The sequence below is a fragment of the Callorhinchus milii genome, unplaced genomic scaffold (genome assembly GCF_018977255.1).
Source record: "Callorhinchus milii isolate IMCB2004 unplaced genomic scaffold, IMCB_Cmil_1.0 Scaffold1, whole genome shotgun sequence".
Lineage (NCBI taxonomy): Eukaryota > Metazoa > Chordata > Chondrichthyes > Chimaeriformes > Callorhinchidae > Callorhinchus > Callorhinchus milii.
The window spans coordinates 124,553,756-124,572,733 of record NW_024704742.1 but is presented as its reverse complement, the minus strand read 5'-3'; the positions used below and the strand labels follow the sequence as shown (position 1 = coordinate 124,572,733).

General features: G+C 38.0%; 1 protein-coding gene across 1 annotated transcript in view; it reads left to right on the top strand.

Annotated features, from left to right (window-relative positions):
• Positions 1–18,978, top strand: part of LOC103177883 (sodium channel protein type 4 subunit alpha A-like) — a 66,794-nt gene that overhangs the window by 32,586 nt on the left and 15,230 nt on the right. The window contains exons 16-19 of the mRNA XM_042331873.1: positions 3,891–4,090; positions 6,932–7,034; positions 14,880–15,152; positions 18,035–18,088. Coding sequence (XP_042187807.1) covers positions 3,891–4,090; positions 6,932–7,034; positions 14,880–15,152; positions 18,035–18,088 — 630 coding nt within the window. The remainder of the gene's footprint in view (positions 1–3,890; positions 4,091–6,931; positions 7,035–14,879; positions 15,153–18,034; positions 18,089–18,978) is intronic.

Sequence of the window (18,978 nt, the reverse complement as noted above, 5' to 3'; positions counted from 1 at the left end):
CCTTCATTTCCCTTTTCCAGGCCTCCCGTATTAAAGCCATGGTTGAAGCAGAATTAATAATACATGAACAACTTAATTAACAATAATAATAAACAAGGCAGACATGATGCTCAGCTATATTGCCAAATTAGTTCTGTCCAGATCCCAAAAGTTATACTCAAGTTGTACAGTATACTGAACGGACAGTCTGCACTTAGAGTACTGCATTGTCACTGTGACATAAGGTCTCTGCCCGGACCTAAAGGCAGTGAAGAGGAGAAAGGTGAGGCTGAGCTCCAATGTTAGAGGAATGAGCCTCAAAGAACAATTAGATAAGATAGGGATCTTCAGTCTTGAAAGGAGACATCTCAGAGGGGACCTGATAGAATTGTATACAATTTTAAATGGGATTCAAAAGCAAATTCAAAACAATACTTTTAGATGCACCAAGATAGCGGACCTACAGGAATTGAGTTGAGAGTTGCAAAAAGGGCAATTTCAAGACAGACACCAGGAAGTATTTCTTTACCTGCAGGGTAATTAACAACTGGAGCACGTAATAAGCAAGGGTGGTTGAGGCCAGGACACTCTTTAAAAAAAATGATCCTGTGGTGGTAGGATGAATACAACAACCACAATAAATTACATTTGGACGTCCTAAGGCACTGGACAGTCAGAGATTTGGACCCAAGCAGGGGGTTGGGATCAGGGGTTGGAGGGCAGGTTACTGGTAGGAGGGTGGTCGAATGTGCAGTCGAATTGGAGAGTTTTGAGATATGTTTTGAAGAAGGCAAGGAAGGGAGTAAGACAAAGGCACTGGGGGATGGAGCTCCAAAGGGTGGGGCAGAGAAGCTGAAGGCCCGACCGGTGACAACAGCCACTTGCATTTATATAGCGCCCTTCACAGGTGCCAGCATCTCACAGAGCTTAATATTGTGGATGGGTGAAATCAATTGGGATGAGGGACCTTCTTCATCCAAACCTCTCCTTGGAATGGAGACTGACCTGGACTCAGTGAGACAAATGGCCTCCTTCTGTGCTGTAACTTGTAAGAATCTTTACAGAGCCCTAGGGTGGCTGGAGGACAGGCAACCTGCTCCCAGCTCTATCAAATGCAAGGATTATTATTATTATTGTTATTGACCAAGTGCTCTGAGATGCTACCCTGCTTGTAGTGTACTATATAAATACAAGTTATTGTTGTTGTTGACTATTGTTATCACATAGCCAGTAACTATCAGCCATTTGGAGTGACCACAGAGCACTCCTTCCAATTTGTCCTTCCTTTCAATGTGACAACCACTGGCCACTGCTTCTCATAGGCTCTCAGAGTGCAGCTTAGGTTGGCAATTCATCACATAGAGAATTGTCGTAGTCTCTCTATTGCACTCTTTTGGAGTTAGGACACATTAAACCATCTCATTGTAAATTTATTATTTCGTCCACAAAATATGCAGTCAATCTACTTTGCAATATATTCTGTGAAGCGCTTTGAAACGTCTCAACAACGTAATAAGCTGCTATATGAAATACAAGGATTATTATTAGTAGTAACAGAAAAAAGTAAAATGACTGCAGAATGCATGTGGGTGTGAATGCATGACTTCACTCCAGATCAAACAGTGAGTAATTAAAACACTTGACTTTTTCTTTATATGTCAATGAGTTCTCCATTATTTGGCCCCCGTAAATCCCAGTCACAAACGGAGTTCAGCCCCTAAGACAAAGAGACAGAATTCAACTCCTTGCACTATAATTTGAAGGTCTGATTTGTTATAATGCGTAAGATACAGTCATTCTTGTCCAAACTTCTTTCAATACATATCAGAACTCCATTAATGCTTTGAAGCTGAGTAACAGAAATTTCAATTAAAAAATTATTGCAGCCATAAATTCTTTTAATATCTGTGCCGTCTTGCTTCTTTCAGCCACAATCTCGCACATTTTTTGTGCTAGGTACCCTGAGGTGCAGTAGTTTTATAGTTAGTGAGGCATCGTTGGTGGCAACTCAAATCAACTGCACCTCATTTATAGTGGTGTTTGCGAGTAGAATTACATCTAAGATGAGACTCAATGTGACCTATGTTTCATGATAGAAATCAAATGATACGTGTGCAATCAATGTTGATTTGAGCTGGACCCACATCAAAGATGGGTATCATGTTGGTATTGTCAGCGGATTCACGGCTGAATCAATGAGCATATTGTATACAAACTCTATGTATGCTCTTTGTTTCCCTCCTCCACTCATGAAAGCACTAACTCTTGCTGGGCTGCAATTTGCATACGAACCAGCAGTCTTTCAGTAACTCACGCTAGTTGTCACGTGCAAATTGAAAATTGAATGTTCCAAGGGTTATTATAATAATTATCACTGTTATTAATAATAATACAATAATAATCCTTGCATTTGATATAGCACTTTTCCTGTTGAGAGGATGTCCCATAGCTCTTCACAGGATTTACCATGGAGGACTGTGTATTTGAAGACAAATGGGGCAGCTCATTTGCATCCAGCAATGTCTCACAAACAGCCATGAAATAAATGTTGACCAGGACACGGAGAGAAACTCCCTTCACTTTTCAAGTAGAGTCATGCGATCTTTAACATTCACCTGAGGCAGACATGACCTCAGTTTTAACAACTCATGTGAAGAACGACATCTCCAATAATACAATACATCCCCGGGACTGCATTGGATTATTATTATCAGCTTGGATTATTATGAGTTCAAAGTCCTGATGTAGGTCTTAAACCCACAACATTCTAAATCAGAGGCAAGAGTGCTACCAACTGAGCCAGGCTGACATAGATTTGACTGTGGAGACTGTAGAGAGCTGAACTTGTTCTTAATGGGCAGCGGAGGACAGTCGATAGTAATAAAAAGCAGGAACACAATTTGAGTTCCTCCTTTTTCTTAGCTCAAAGGCATTGAGGCCAGTTGTAGAGCTGCATCTGTTGGCCCAGTTGAGATCAGCCAACTCAGCACAGAACACATATCAAACCTACAACCATCTGGTCTGAATGACTTATTGTTGCACCGGGTGATGCTTTTATCAATCCTGCCAAAAGGAAAGCAAATCACAGGCCACAGTTGGAAGATGTGCACTGCTCCATTTCTTGCATTGCACTGCTTCTAAGGAGCACATAGCCCAACTAAAATGTTTTTGTTTGCAAATAGTTTGGAAAAAACTTGTCAAGTGTCCTTTTCCCTTCTAATCCATTCCAATGAAAAAACTTGTCAAATGTTCTTTTCCCTTCTAATCCATTCCAATGTTGCATTTCTCCTTATGAAATATTTTACTCATTTTTGATTTATAATATCCTCTGTTTCCCCAGTAAATGATGAAATTTGCCATTCATTGGAAGCCTGAATGTTCAGACTGAAATTCAAGTCTTGTGATCAAATTTGCTACGTTTCTTAATGGGATTTCTTAATTGGAGACTTTATGAGATAACCACGCCGACTTGAGAGAACCCAGCTCCAAAAATAGATCAAATTGTACTCATCACTGTTGCCATGAGTTCCAGACATCTGGATTTCTTAACTTAGAAATTGCATTAAGAAATACACAAAATTGACCCAAGCTCATCTCTAAGCAGAATTCAACTTGGATCATCCATTTAATCTTTTAATGAAATATTGCACATTGAGACATCTTTCCGACACAAAAGGCCCTACATAAATGTAAATTGTTGTTGGATCAATTTTTAATGCAATTATTTCTTTAAGGCAATGAAGTTTTTTTTGAACAAGGTTGCCAAACCAAGGACCAGGTATATAACATATTCCAAGTCAGTGTACAAAAGAAGAAATGTAAAAATTGGACCCGCATTTATGTGAAAAATATGATGGTCACAAAGTTGGCGTAATGTTGCGGATTGCTTAATTTTTTTTTCTCTCTTCTAGACCTTAGATGATAAGTATTCCCGCACTAATGTGAAGATCCAGTTAGCACTGCAAAATCTGGATTATTTTTATACTGTCTTTTTCAACATGGAAATGGTTTTTAAGGTATTAGGTCTCGGCCTAACAAATTATTTCACAAACGTCTGGACATTACTGGATTTTTTTCTTGTTGTGGTGAGTACATGCTTTTTTATTTTGGCGTAACGTTTTTCAGAGAGTAATATTAAAGATGCTTACCTTTTCACGGATGTTACAGATCATTTCTTTTTACTCCAAGTGTAACTACTTAGATCATGTTTCTTAAGCTTAGAACGTTCAGCTCGTGCACATGTGAACCATTTCAAAATAACAGAGTTCAGGTGCTGGTTGCTTGGTTGAAGGGAATTTATTCAGTACTTACAGGGTAATGTATTTATTAGCAGATGTAAACTGTGTAAGATCTGTTTGAAGTAGCAAATTGTCCTAGGAAGCACCTGATATACATTTTGTGGATCAGCAGTATAGCCACAACAGTGCACTGTCTCATTCAAGACAGATGTTTAACTCTGTGTAAACTGAACTATTGTGAAGTCCAGTGAAATTATTTTGATCAAGAACATCCTCCATGAGAGCATTTTTCTTCTTTAATTACTTAATTCTTTGCAGCCTCCCCTCTCTTGTTTTACCTATTTTTGCCCCTCCTTTGGCCCCAAGCATTTCACACTCTTCCCCAGATTAGAGAGTGAGCGGACATGGAACTTGTTTCCAATCATTTAGAGGCGAATGGCAGTCAAGAGTTGATGATTAGTTTTTCCCTCCCTGTGGAGGAAGGCCTGATCTCCCTCTAATGACCCAAGCAAGGTCAGGTATTCACAATGTGGGAGGACACAGTAGCAATCTCTCTATTGCCACAACATTTTGCGGTGCATTGGCACAGCAATTCAGTACCCCAACTAACGTACTGCACCACCATACTGACAGGAATGAGGCTGTTTATTTTATATGTATTATAGTTTTGTAAAGGCAGCATTCTTAACCGTTGGCTGAACATAAAGAGATTTTCCTCACTTCCTGAAACTAATCAGTAGAAAGTGATGACTGTACTTTTAATTGTTTATACTATTAGGATTAGTACTTTACCTTTATGTGACATAGAAATATAATCTACACCTCTTTGTACAGGTCTTCAGAGCCATGCACTAATCACATTGTGCTGACATTTGTACACCAGTCTATATGTTTCACTGTCACAAGCCGTGATACCTTTTGATCAAGTTTCACTTTTCCTGGCACTCTCCTCAGGAATCAAATTTGAGTTTAAAACAAGAATAAATATTAATACAATTATGTCAATCCTGAGACATTTATGTCAATTTAAAAATGTGAAAATAAAATGTAAAACTACCAAACTCGAGAAATAGTAGAAGCTATTTGAAAAGAAATATGGGAACCAGCCTGGAATTGACAATAAACTGAACAAATTACTGCACAAAATTATAGCACACAGGCTTGAAGCATCAAATAAACATAAGGTTGGACCATAATGTATTTCTATATAGAGGATTCTTTTTTTTAAATCTTTACAAATAACATTATAAATAGATTGTCATCTGGGTAGGTCCTGATACAATATCACATTTAAACAACGTGAGAAACCAAAGATATGAAATGCTTACATCTTCTACATTATTCAACCAGATAAGCTTATTGATTGAGTATCATATCACATTGTGACTCATCTGTTACCTGGTGATCATAATTTGAATAACATTTCTTTAATAATATTGACTTTTTTGGCGTTTCACTTTTGATAAAAAATTTTCTCCATCTTCAAATTATTTCCTTCTACTCTCTTGTATCTCCGTCCTCCCTCCCACCCAACAAAACAAGCACAGGACATGCCCACAGTTAAGAAAGGCAACCTCTTTTCTAGCTTCTGTCAGGGTTGCCAAAACCATCTTCCAGGAGATTTACATGGTATCTGGAAGGTAAATTCCAGATCACATAAAAAATGCCTCTCCTTCACTCAATGTTCCCCTGTGTGTAACAAAGTGGAAAGCTTCTTATAAAGTGACCCAGTTACACCAATGCATGATGCTACATTCAGTGGTCCAAACTTCCTTTTTGAATTTATCGTACCTAACCAAATATCAAGAGAAAAAAAGATTAACATTCACAGATCTTACCCAGAAAAATTGAAGATCTCTAAATTTGTTTTTTACGCTTCACGCCTTCTGTTTTTTTCACAGTAACAGATACGCGTAACGATGGATAACTAAGACTTCACAGTATAAAAATAGTTTTGCAATCAAATGGATAGAATAGTGGTGCATAAAAGCAGTTGTTAAGTAGAGACAGCCTACAGTAATCACATCTTTGGAACAATATTGCTCAGACCCAGCACTGTACCACATTGATGGCAATAGATCACATTACCCAACAATATTGATGCCCTTTTGCTTCATCAAAGAGAATTTTTTTTCAAACATTGGGGTGAAAAATTGGGTATGTAGTGTTATTGTAACTGATCCTAACTTTATTTTTCACCCCATTGTTTTAAAATCTCCCAACACTCTCCAGAAATTGGTAGCACCGAGTTCAAACCCGATGGGGTCAGATTTTTAGACAAACAAAATAAAACAAAATACAAAGACACTACACTTTACATTAAAATCCTGTGAAGCACTGTAAGACCTCTTCCTGATGTGAGAGGTTCTCTATAAATGCAAGGGTTATTATTGTATTTCAAAAATATCATAAGTATATTTAAAAGGTAGGACATGATTTCTAAATGCTTTACCCATTTACATCCAAAAAGTTCAAATGGAAACTCTTTTTTGCTGCGGATGGGTTATTTTGAACTTCAGACTAGTATTGTATTTGCAAAACATGCATTCACATTGCAACTTACTATCAACTAGAAACAAGACTTCCAATTATTTTTCACATCTTTGGCATCTGTTATTTCAGTTTTCTTACCAATCGTCCCATGGAATTAATTTGTGCACTCTGCTATCATTTTCATTATTTTGTGTTTTTCTCTTCTAGATAGGGTGGCTCAGCATGTTAGGAAACAGAATACAAGCCTTCAAATCACTGCGATCCCTCAGGACATTACGTGCTTTGAGGCCTCTGCGAGCTATATCTCGTTGGGAAGGAATGAGGGTTGGTAATTATTTTATTTTGGTCAATGCAGTGGCCGTGCACCTTTTTAACAGTCTGAGTGCTGGGGAACAGTAAATACCCGTGTTTTTCTTCTGTCTCTAGGATTTGGGTCCAACCTTAATCAATGGAATGAAAACCTCTCTCTCATTTATGTATTCAGCGACTAATTCTACAATGATCATTGGTGGACAAAGACACCAGAGACCCGAAATGCCTCATGGTCCAGACCTTAAGGACAATGACATAAAATTTCAGATTGTGCAGTATTTTGGAAAATGTTTAATTTCAAGTCTTAATTTGGAAGTCAGTTTTCCACAGATTTTTTTCAAGAACGTCAGAGAAACAGCTTTCAAGTTAAGATTCAAAATCCTGTACAATTTAAAATTTTAGGGCAATGGTCTTAAGACTAATTTTAGACCTCTGATGCTCAACTTGTTGATAAAATCTTCTGACCGTAGCAGTTTAAGACAGGAATTTCCATTATGCATTCATACTCCCTTGTCAATACATTGGCTGAGCTTTGGAGGATCAACTCCTCAGTCTTTCTCGTTCAGCCATTTCAACTTAGTTCATAATGTGTGGGCCAATTTCAGGGAAGCTGTAATAATTCAGGAGATTCAAATATCAAACCAGTACAGTGATTGATATCAAACCAGACCAATAATTTGGTCACTCAACCACGACTGTTTCTGGGACACTGCTGTACGCAATTGATTGCCATGTTTCGTGCACAAAATATGCAGTCAATTCACTTTACAGTATATTCAGTGAAGAGCTTTGAGATGTCTCGAAGACGTGATAAGGCACTATATCAAATGCAATGATTATTATTAAATGCAAGGATTATTATTGAAACCTTCCTGTGGTTTCAATTAGAGCACACATTTAAGTAGTGTAGAAGGGGGAATAATCAGCAATTTGCCATTGCTCTCTCTGACCTGCGAGTTTGATGATGACACTGGGTGCAAAAAAGTGTATAGAACTGACATTCCTCACTTTGAACAGCAAAAAGGGGTTATTGTGGACTTGTGGAATTCATTATTTAAATTGACATTACAATTATTAAATCTAGGAGCAAATGGTGAAGTTAAGTGTCATTAGGATGCAATGACGCCTACAAAAATACACAGTCACAACACTTTACAGTGAATCTTGAGAAGCGCTTTGGGATGTTCTTCCAAAGGTCCTTTATCAAATGTTATACTTATTATGTGTTGTGTTATATTTATTATTTCCTGGGCCTATACTTCAGAAGCAATATTCTAATACACTTACTTCCAATTCCTGCTCACTGTGATTATTAGGGTTAGACTGGCTATTGAGGTGGCTGCATTACTCTCTTCTTTACTGTAATTTGATGAAAGTTTTATTTTTGTTTCTTACACTGTTTAATTTGGGGATATTTAATTTCAAAGAGCAGGACAGAAAGATAATTTTGTATTTTTGCAGGATTCTAATATTTTTTCTCCAACAGCACTTTTTCTCCATTTTCCCTCTCCAGGTCATTGACTTTCTATGTGCTTATATATAATATTATGTAGCTTAACTTAACAAAATAATAGGGTGTAACTAGAGTCAATTGTAAGAGAACAGATGTCTCACAAATTTGACCCAGGTGGTTTCTGTAAGCACAGAAAGCTTGGAAAAACCCTAAGTCAGAAATTTCCCATAACCTACCACATGCTCGAGCAGCTTTGGTTGAACAAATGGTATTTCTACATTCCAGGCAGCCTGCTCCTAATATAAGCTTTGCACAATATATCCAGTAAAAGATTCCACCTACCCTTTTAATCTCCTGAGGAAAATTTCTGAAGAGATACTTCCTCAGAAATAACCAAGTAAAATGAAAGAATATTTTCACATCTACGCTACTTACATAAAATCATAGAATTATACAGCAGAGAGGGGCCCATTTGGCTGTGTTGGCTCTTTGAAAAGAGTTATCCAAATCAATCCCACTCAATCCCACTCCCCCATTCTGCCCATAGCTGCAAACGTGCCCTCCCCAATTAATTATCTACTTTTCTCTTAAAAGTTGTTATCAAATCGGCTTCCATCCCCCTTTCAGGCAATGCATTCCAGATCCGAACAACTCACTGTGTGAAAAAATTTCTCCTCACCTCCCCTCTGGTTCTTTTAACAACTATTTTAAATTGGTGTCCTCGGGTTACCAAGCCACCCGCCAATGGAAATAGTTTCTCCTTGTTCACCCTATCGAATCCCCTCCTAATTTTGAAAACTTCTATTAAGTCTCTCCTTAGCCTTCTCTTCTCCAAGGAGAGTAATCCCAGCTTCTCTCGCCTCTCCTGACAGCTGAAGTCCCTCATTCCTGGTACCATCCTGGTAAATCCCCTTTGCACACTCTCCAATGCCTTGACTTCCTTCCTAAAGTCTGGTGCCCAGAACTGAACACAGTACTTTAGCTGAGGCCTAACCAGTGTTTATAAAGGTTCATCATAACTTCCTGATTTATATATTCTATGCCCCTATTTATAAAGCCTAGTATCCCGTATGCTTTTTCAACAGCTTTATCTACCTGTCCTGTCACCTTCAAAGATTTGCTTATATGAACCCCCAGGTCTCTCTGCTCCTTCATCCCCTTTAAGATTGTACCATCAGCTTATATTGCCTCTCCTCATTCTTCCTCCCAAAATGCATCACTTCACATTTCTCCACATTAAACTTCACAAGCGAGAGACCTGGGTTCGATTCCTGGCAGGGCGAAATGTTGGGCAAATTTCCTTACTCCACATGCCTCTGTTTACCTAGCAGTAAGTAGAAACAAGGTTGTTAGTTGATTGGTGGATCGCTTTTCCAGGGGTAATTATTCCTTAAAAAAATAATAATTTGATCACTCAATCCATGACTATTTGTGGGACACTGCTGTGTGCAATTGGCTGCCACGTTTCGCCCACAAAGTGTACAGTCAATTCACTTTACAGTATATTCTGTGAAGCGCTTTGAGACATCTTGAAGATGTGATAAGGCACTCTATCAAATCCAACAATGATTATTTTATTGTTATTGCAAAGAACATCTCCCACCATTCGCTTCCTCTCTATGAATTATCATGTGCCATGAGACATTTGATCATCTCAGTCCATATCCTTCAATTATGTTCCCAACCAAATATCTATCAAACTCCTTTTTGAATGAATTAATCACCTCAGTATAAACTGCTAAGGGAATAGGAATTATACCATTCAGGGTGTTGAATTTACTGTATAAAATATAAAGCAAATCTTGATCATTTTAATCCCATTTCCCTAATGTTTCTCCATAACCCTCAATATCCTTCCCAAATGTTTCTTCATCTCCCTTACAAACATTCAATCAATTCTACATGTTTGGTCTGGGGGCATTGCTTTCAGTATGTTCATGACCTTTGTGTAAAGAAATGTTTACTTTTTAAGAACTGCAGAAAATCACCTTCGAAATTAAGATTGAATTTGAGAAATTTCCAAAATTTTGCATGATTTAGGCTAAGAAAGAGCTAAAATCATGAGGAATTTGGGGTCTCTGATCTTTGTTTATTGGGATCTGACTCTGCCCCCTTCTTGTCAATAGATTCATGATTTGCTGCTCTCCACCCAGATTAGACAATTTTTGTTTACAGGAATACTTGAAATAGATGAGACTAGACGCTAGCTAATTCCTTGAGAAAGGTTTTGTGAGCACAATCACTTGTGTCAATGAGGGCCGTATTTTATTCTGTGGTTTCCAGATTAAGAAGATGTTTAACTTTCTTGGGCTTAATCTTGATTCAGCTGATAGTGTTGTTGCACTTCAAAGGGACATTTGGTTGCTGACCTTGGATTTAAGATAACTTTTCAATCAATATATCTGCCTTTTGTCCTCTTCTACACTATGACCAGCATGAGACAGGCCAGGGCTGACTATCCTGCAGATTAAGCGTCCCTCCCTGTGAGTGAGTGGCTGCCCCCCCTACTGCCCACATTCATCACAATAGATTGCTTGGGGTCAATAACTCACCAGGTGGGATTCATGAGCACAAGCCTGTATTCTACCATTGGAAAGCGCACACTGGTGATGGTGATCAGGCATGCTGTGCCACCTTACTACACATCAGTTTGTTGCGAATGTTTCACTTGATTCACCACTGATTAGACTTTGGGACTGTGATCTAAATCAATCTGATTGCTGTTTGTGACTTGCTGGTGTAGACCATTGTAAGGTATAATATGAAGGAAATCTGGGGGGAAATAAACCCTCAAAACAGGATTATATTACACATATATTACGCAGATGGAATAGATCTGATTTCAGAGTAAAGTCTCAATTAAAAAGGGCAGTGAGGTACCAAATGCTTTTTGCACTGCATACCAAGGTGCAGACTTTCTTTTCCCTAAAGCCCTACAAAATGAACAGGTACTACAACTTACAGTGAATTTAGACGTCCTTCTCGTGAGAAAGACGTTATATCAAATGTAAAGATTGTTATTATGAGGCCAAAACATACAGTATCGTGTTTACCTCAAACACATGAGCACGTGTGCACTTTGACCACAAGAGGGAACTGTTGCAGAGGCATAATGGAAAATCAGTACGGACTAAAGGGAGAGGATAAATTGTGTATGTGATGAGATGTCTATCAACAGAGATGAATTCTCATAAAATTCAGAAATTGCAGTCATTTTTACCCAATACTTAGTGGTTTGGGGCTGAATAACAGCTCTGTTTTCTGGAGCAGCTTGGCTTCCAACCATGCCTTGCTTGCACTGAATCAAGACTTTTTAAAAAAACTAAATGTACAAGAACATAACATTTTTCAATTTTAGGCATTAAAACTTTTTTTAAAATGTTAGTGTTATTTTTAGGCCATTACCCAGTGAGGAAGCTTGAAATCCATGCTGTCCTCCTCCCCATTTTACAAAATATCTTTCGGGATAAAGAAAATTGGCAAGAGCGAGAAGGAAAAAAGTAATTAGTTGCAATTTCCTTGTTTTTTCAATAACAGATCAAACGTATTTGTTTTGACAGCATCATTTGATTCTGCTATACTGGGGAGATAGTGGAACAAATAAAAGACAGTTATCACAAAAAATCACTAAATGTACCTGTGCTAAACCTCCAGTAGGATGTGCTGCAAAAATATTATTTTTGTATTACATCCAAAAATAAAGGATAATATTTCTCTTGCAGCTCAGTGTAGCCACTTTTCTTTTAGCACACATTAAGCGCACGCCGTCAATCTATTTGGCAGCGAAAGGAATGTCTCACTCAGATGTTTCAATCTTAAAGCTAGGAATCATTGACGAATGTATTTTAAAAAATTAGCTTTAGCACCCAAGGTGCATTACAGAAGGACTTTGCTGTTCTCAGTTCTTGTGCCTACAATCTACAATCACTTATAAAAGGGACATCACTGTCATTTACTGTTAGTGAATCACAGCCAAAACAAACCACAAGCATGTGTGGGATATAAACAAACTCCAGTTCATAGATGCATAAGAAACAACTTTTAATTTTGAGGAGGACAATAGGATTCTATAAAAACTTTTTTTAATGCATAAAAGTTCATCTTTTAAAAAAATTAAGTTCAAACCCAGCTCTGGGAACAGGCATTAAAGAATGTATAAAATCCAGATGTAAACATTGCTGTAGCAAATGTTCTGCCAAATAATATCTTCCTGGGAAAACAATCTTTTAAAAAAATGTAAACTATAAGAACAAAAATCTAGCCTTGGGACATGAAGTAATGAAGTTATATCTTTGTTGGCTCCATAAAACTATTTTGAATTTGAACATCTGATTTGTGGATGTTTTGCTCTGATGGAAAAAGTTGGAAGTTTATAACACTCCAGAGGCCCCTTAAGTGTGGAAATAAAAATTATGTTCCTGCTAGTTTCATGACAATGGACAACTGAGATCACCCGCCAGAAATTATTTTTTGAGCTTGAGAAAAAATATTGAATCCCTCGTCAAAGTTTATCCAACTCACTTGCAGGTTGTTCTCTCTCGTGGTATAAACCTAGCCTCAACCCTAAGAGTAAAAATCACATTACACGTAAGGAAAAGACAATCTGTTGGAGAGCGGAGATTTCGTCAGATGGAGCAGGGAAGATTTCTTTGGAAATCATATGGTATTGACTAAAGTAATACAAGGATTGGGAATTCACAGATTGCTGTGGTACAGCACAACTAGGCATTGCTTTCTGTTACCACTCTGCTGTTTTGTCTGTGTCACAGCAAATCACATATAAAATAAGTTATATTATAATGTTATGTGATTACTATACAATTCCACATACTTCGGGGCGAGGGGGGAGTGGGAGAATGTTGTTCATCAAAGTCATCAAATGTGATTTAATAATAAAGAATGGAACATATTCCACTCTTTGCACTCAATTTCAACATTAAACACTCCCAGATCAGTTATAGCACAGGATAGATAGTAAAGCTCCCTCTAGACTGTTACAGCTTAAAAGTCATTTCTCTCCTGATATTCTCAAGTATCCTGACTCCTAATTTTTCCAGGAAAATTTCCTGATTGAGATTTAATGTCAATTAATGTCAATTTAATGCACGACAGTTGAGAATTCCAATGAGAACATCAGAAATCGTGCTATAATATTTCTTACTTGAGCTACAGCTAAGCAACATCGCAAATGTAGAGTACAACCTCCATAGCACCAGTGCATCACTGCCATTTTCTAAACCAGATGTCCTTGTGCCCTCTCTGAGTGAGATTTGATGACAAGTAGAGCTTTATTATACATTATTTACTGCCATGATGAGGACTCACTCGCTACATTTTAGGTTGAACTATAAACCATTTTACAGTAGCCCTTCAAAGCCATTAGAGGGAGGAGGTTTTCATTCCCTCAGTCTGAGCTGTATTGAATCGCATGATAATGAATCTGATGCACATTTGCACATTTTCTCTTTTTGTTTCAAGCATTTGCAGTTTTTTCAAAATTCTGCTTAAATCCTGACTGTTCAGAGGGCTTAAATTCCAGATAAAATGGCCATTCACTTCATGGCTGTTTGGGGGACATTGATGTGTGCAATTTGGCTGCCGCATCTACCTACAAAATGCAGTGACAGTGTAAATGCACTTTACAGTGAATCCTTCAAAGCACTTTCAGGCGTCTTTCCGATGTGAAAGGTGCTATATCAAATGCAACAACGACAACAAGATGCAAGGATTTTTTTAAAAAAGTTTTCACATATTCATCGATGTTAACATTTTTGCATTTGCAAATTTATCATGAAACTTATGATTAAACAAAATAAATGAAATCAAGAACATAGTTTCTACCTGTGTTTCACAGTGACAGTCCCTTCATATTTCTGCTGGTGACATCCCTGAGAACATAGACAACCAGCTCAGCAGCGACACCAGCAGGAATATAGTAGCATTGCAACACTAGAGCAACATGTTAAGATGTACCTAAAAGTATTCACATGAGGAACAACAAATGTGTCAATGTTAGTTTTCTATATATGTAGTATTGCTATTGATCTGTCAGAATATGTAAACTCACTGCTAAAGTAAAACAGATATCATTGTGTAAACTCATAAGCTATTTTATTTATGTCAAATATGTATTTAAATATTAGTCAAACATGTCATAGTTAGAAACATTATTTAAAAAATTGTACGAACTTTTTTAAAATGCAGAGTTAATACCACAATATCTGCTTTAACCACAAAATGATTGATGCATAGCTCAAGCATTATCAGCTAAATATTATATCGCTTCCACCGTTCCATCCATGGTAACTCTGTAGAACCAGAATTTGTTGCAAATGAATCTGTTTTCACTGTGCCCTGTAATAGTGAGTCTGCAATTTAAGTCGATGCTTTCTTTTGTCTTACAGCTTGTTGTTAATGCTTTGGTTGCTTCGATCCCATCCATTTCTAATGTCATGTTAGTGTGTCTCGTATTCTGGCTGATATTTGGCATTGTTGGTGTTCAGATATTTGGTGGAATGTTTTTTCGATGTGTGGATGAAAATGATGAACGCCTTCCCATTACTATAATAAATAATCGATCTGATTGTGATGCATATAAGGATATTGGATACCAATGGGTCAACTCCGAGATTAATTTTGATAACATATTGACTGCTTACATGGCTCTTCTGCAGGTGGTAAGTAAACAATAATGTATATAATAATAATGACAGACTGCAATTTTTGGGGGCATATTAATGCTGTAATGATTGCAATATATTCTTAAACATTATTTAGGAATGCTTTTGGATTTAGCAGAAATATATATACATTATGAATATGCACCAAAGATACTATAGCTAAGGGAAGGAAATAGAGGGGGATAGGGAGAGGCGATGGGTGGAAATTCATGTGCAATATAAACCCAGGCATAGACTGTTAGGGCCGAATGGCTTGTTTCAATGTTGTACAGTCTATGTACTTCTATGGAACCACTGTGATATCTGCAAGCGTTCTTACAGTCTTAAATTGTTTATAAATATATACTCCTCATTCTGATAGTGGCTCTATTCTAAGTGTGAATAATGAAACATATTTAGAAGAAAACTGTAAATCATATTGTCAACATTTTTCATTTCAGTGCATTGTTTCTTATGTGGTTCCAGGGTTTAATTCATTGCATTAAATAAACAACATTGTACATGAGCAGCTGCATATAAATGGTGATTTTGGACGTGCTTGTCTGCCCCCTAAGTAAAGGAGAGTGACTTAAATACTGTTGGAATTTATAGCCCAGATTTTTGGTAAATGTATAACATAACTAAGAAAGGAAATATTCCATTATTGCAGTAAAGAGAATAAAGGTGGCAAGATAAATCTTTCAACGATTTATTTTTAATTAAGGAATATTTATTACAATTGTTCTGGAAAAGTGCTTAAAAATTGTTCTCCTTCTTTAGAGCTAATGATTAAATTACTCATGATCTAAGTATTTAATCTGTCCCATAAACAGACACTAAGTTTCAGTTGTAAAGTCATCCTTTTATTACCATCTATCACTTGTAATCACAATAATTGTTTAACATCTGCCCTTTCTCATAAGTAGGATTGCTCTGCGTCCAATTCTGGACTAGGCAATCGGGCTTTGAGTAGGCTGTGAAGAAATTTCCAAATGTGAACCAGACACTGATTTGAATTTCACAGACTTTGCCACATTTTAAATCATCCCTGGCAGCCGCTTTGAGGCATACTATCAAAGGACCGGATTCCGCCGGAGTCTGCTATTGGACTTGGCAAATGGTGTTAACTCTGGCCTCAAATCAAGAAATCAACAGAAATAGAAAAACAACCACAGGGCACTACAGTTAGTCACTGACCATGTTAGAACTGTGTTATATTTTAACGGGTGTTTGTAAAGAGATTTCCTTTTTAAATGTACCTGAAATTGTAGTGGGAGGCTTTACTGGGTGTTCCCAACACTTACCCATAAGTTATAGCAGAACGGGAATTGCTGTGATAACCCTGGAAGCAAAAACAAATGACTACACATTGCTTCCATCAGAGAAATAAGTAGTAGAAATGTGTCAGTTCAGCTCAGTTCGTAGCACCCGCCTCTGGGTCAGAAGGTTAGAAGATCGTGGGTCAATAGCCACATTGAGACTTTGAGCTCACAGTCTAGACTGACCCTCCAGTGCTGCTTTGTCAAATGAGATATTGAACTGAGGTCCTGTCTCTCTGCTCAAGTGAATGCTAAAGACTCCCTGACACTATTCAAACAGCAAAGAGAGATTTTCCTTTGGTCCTTTTAAAGGTTCACAAAGCTGCATAGCATACAATGGTTTATATGGGGAAAACATTTTTTGCATTGGAGGTTCTTTTGCGGCAGGACACGCAGCAATGATGTCAGATAGAGCATTTTTGGGCCCTAGAATGGGGTATAAACAATAAACAAGGCAAACAGATTGCTAAATTGCCATATCAATGGAATTCAGCTCCCAAGCTATACAATGCTCTGGTTTAAGCCACACCTTAAGCATTGTGTAGGATGCTGGTCTTTGTGACAAAAAGAGGCTGCTCAGGGCCTAGAAACAAAGGAGAGCAACAAAGATGATCCCCTAAATTTACAATACAACACTAAATTACATTTGTATAGCATCTTTCACATCAGGAGGACATCCCAAAGCGCTGGACAGTCAAGGATTTGGACCTGAGCTGGGGGTTGGGATCAGGGAGGATGGATGGCAGAGCGGGTAGGAGGGTGGCTGAAGGCTGGGTCAAAAAGGAGGGTCTTGAGACATGCCTTGAAGGAGGCAAGGGAGGAAGCGAGGCAAAGCGAATGTGGGATGAAGGTCCATAGGTTGGGGACAGAAAGGCTAAAGCCCCTACCGCCAATGGTGGGGCGGGTTGGGCTGGGGGACATGGGACAGGCCAGAGCCTGCTGAGTGGAGGGAGCGGACAGGTTAATATAGGTTCAGCAGGTCGCAGAGGTAGGGAGGGGCAAGGTCAAGGAGGGCCTTGAAATCGAGGACAAGGATTTTGAACTCTATCCTCTGCGGCATGGGGAGTCAATGGAGCCGGGCGAGGGTTGGGCTACTTGGGTCACGGAGCCTGGTGCGGGAGAGGACATGAGCTGCAGAGTTCTGGATGATCTGAAGCTTGCAGATGGAAGAGTTGGGAAGGCCGGCAAGCAGGAAATCAAATCATAAGGCCGAGAAACCTTTTCATTTGAACCTGTCCTGTGATCTCCTGTGAATACTACGGTTTAGTTTTCAGATAAGAGTCATTTTATCTCAGATAAGAGTCATAATAATTCCTTCAAAACAAATAATTGGTCATTCAATCCACGACTGTTTGTGGGACACTGCTGTGCGCAATTGGCTGCTGTGTTTCGCCCAAAAAATATACAGTCAATTCACTTCACAGTATATTCTGTGAAGTACTTTGAGACGTCTTGAAAACATGGTATGAAAACATCAAATGCAAGGATTATTATTATATATTATCTTGAATGTCATTGTTAACGTTACTGAAGATATTTATGTCAATGACACCATTTTCTGCTGGCTTTATCTATTTACAGGCGACATTTGAAGGCTGGTTGGAAATTATGGCCAATGCTGCTGATACCCGAGGGGTAGGTTCACAATTTTGTTTATATTGAATGAGAAACCATTAACTCTACAGGAGCATCAAGCCCTAGGTTCTTACAATAATTTAAGATCATTGCTGTGCAATTTTACTAATTACATGAAAAATGCCTTATGGACTGAAAATGTCAGTTCATGGGAGGCAATTTAAATATAAAACACAGAATGTATCTACTCTTATTTCATTTATTTCCACTCCCAAGACCTTGATCTTATATGCCTGAAATCCCACCTAGTTTTAGCCTGCAAGACAAATTTGTCTTATAATATGAGATAGAAAGAGATGGATTATAGAAAATTTCTACATTGAGTTATATATTTGAGAGTCGGTTTTCCACAGTTTTTTCTAAAAACAACTATCTTCCAAATAGAGATTTTAATTTATAATAATTAAATTTAAAATTAATTAATTTCCCACAATTATTCACAATCTTAAATTTTAAGACAAAATGTTTTTCTCCCCCACCACCACCCCCGCCCACCACCTCCCTCCCTGTGGCTCTCACCCCATGCAGGACTGTCCCACCCACTGGGAAAAGTAACGCTCCAAGGCCTGGTCATTACTAAATCTCCATTCTAATGCAATGCAATATAAAATACATTTGTATGGTGCCTTTCACATCGGGAGGATGTCCCAAGGTGCTGGATTATGGATGATGTGTGACTCAGGGAAACCTGGTCTCCTTGTTTCACACACCACCCATAATGGTGATACTGAGAGATGCATTAGAATATCAATGGTGATACAATAGAGGGGATTTTAAAATAAATACACAAATTACAAAAACTTTAGCAATAATCTGCATCTCAAAGGCTCCTCAATAGATTGTCAATAAATTTACTAAACATCAGAGCATCAAACAACTCACCCACCACC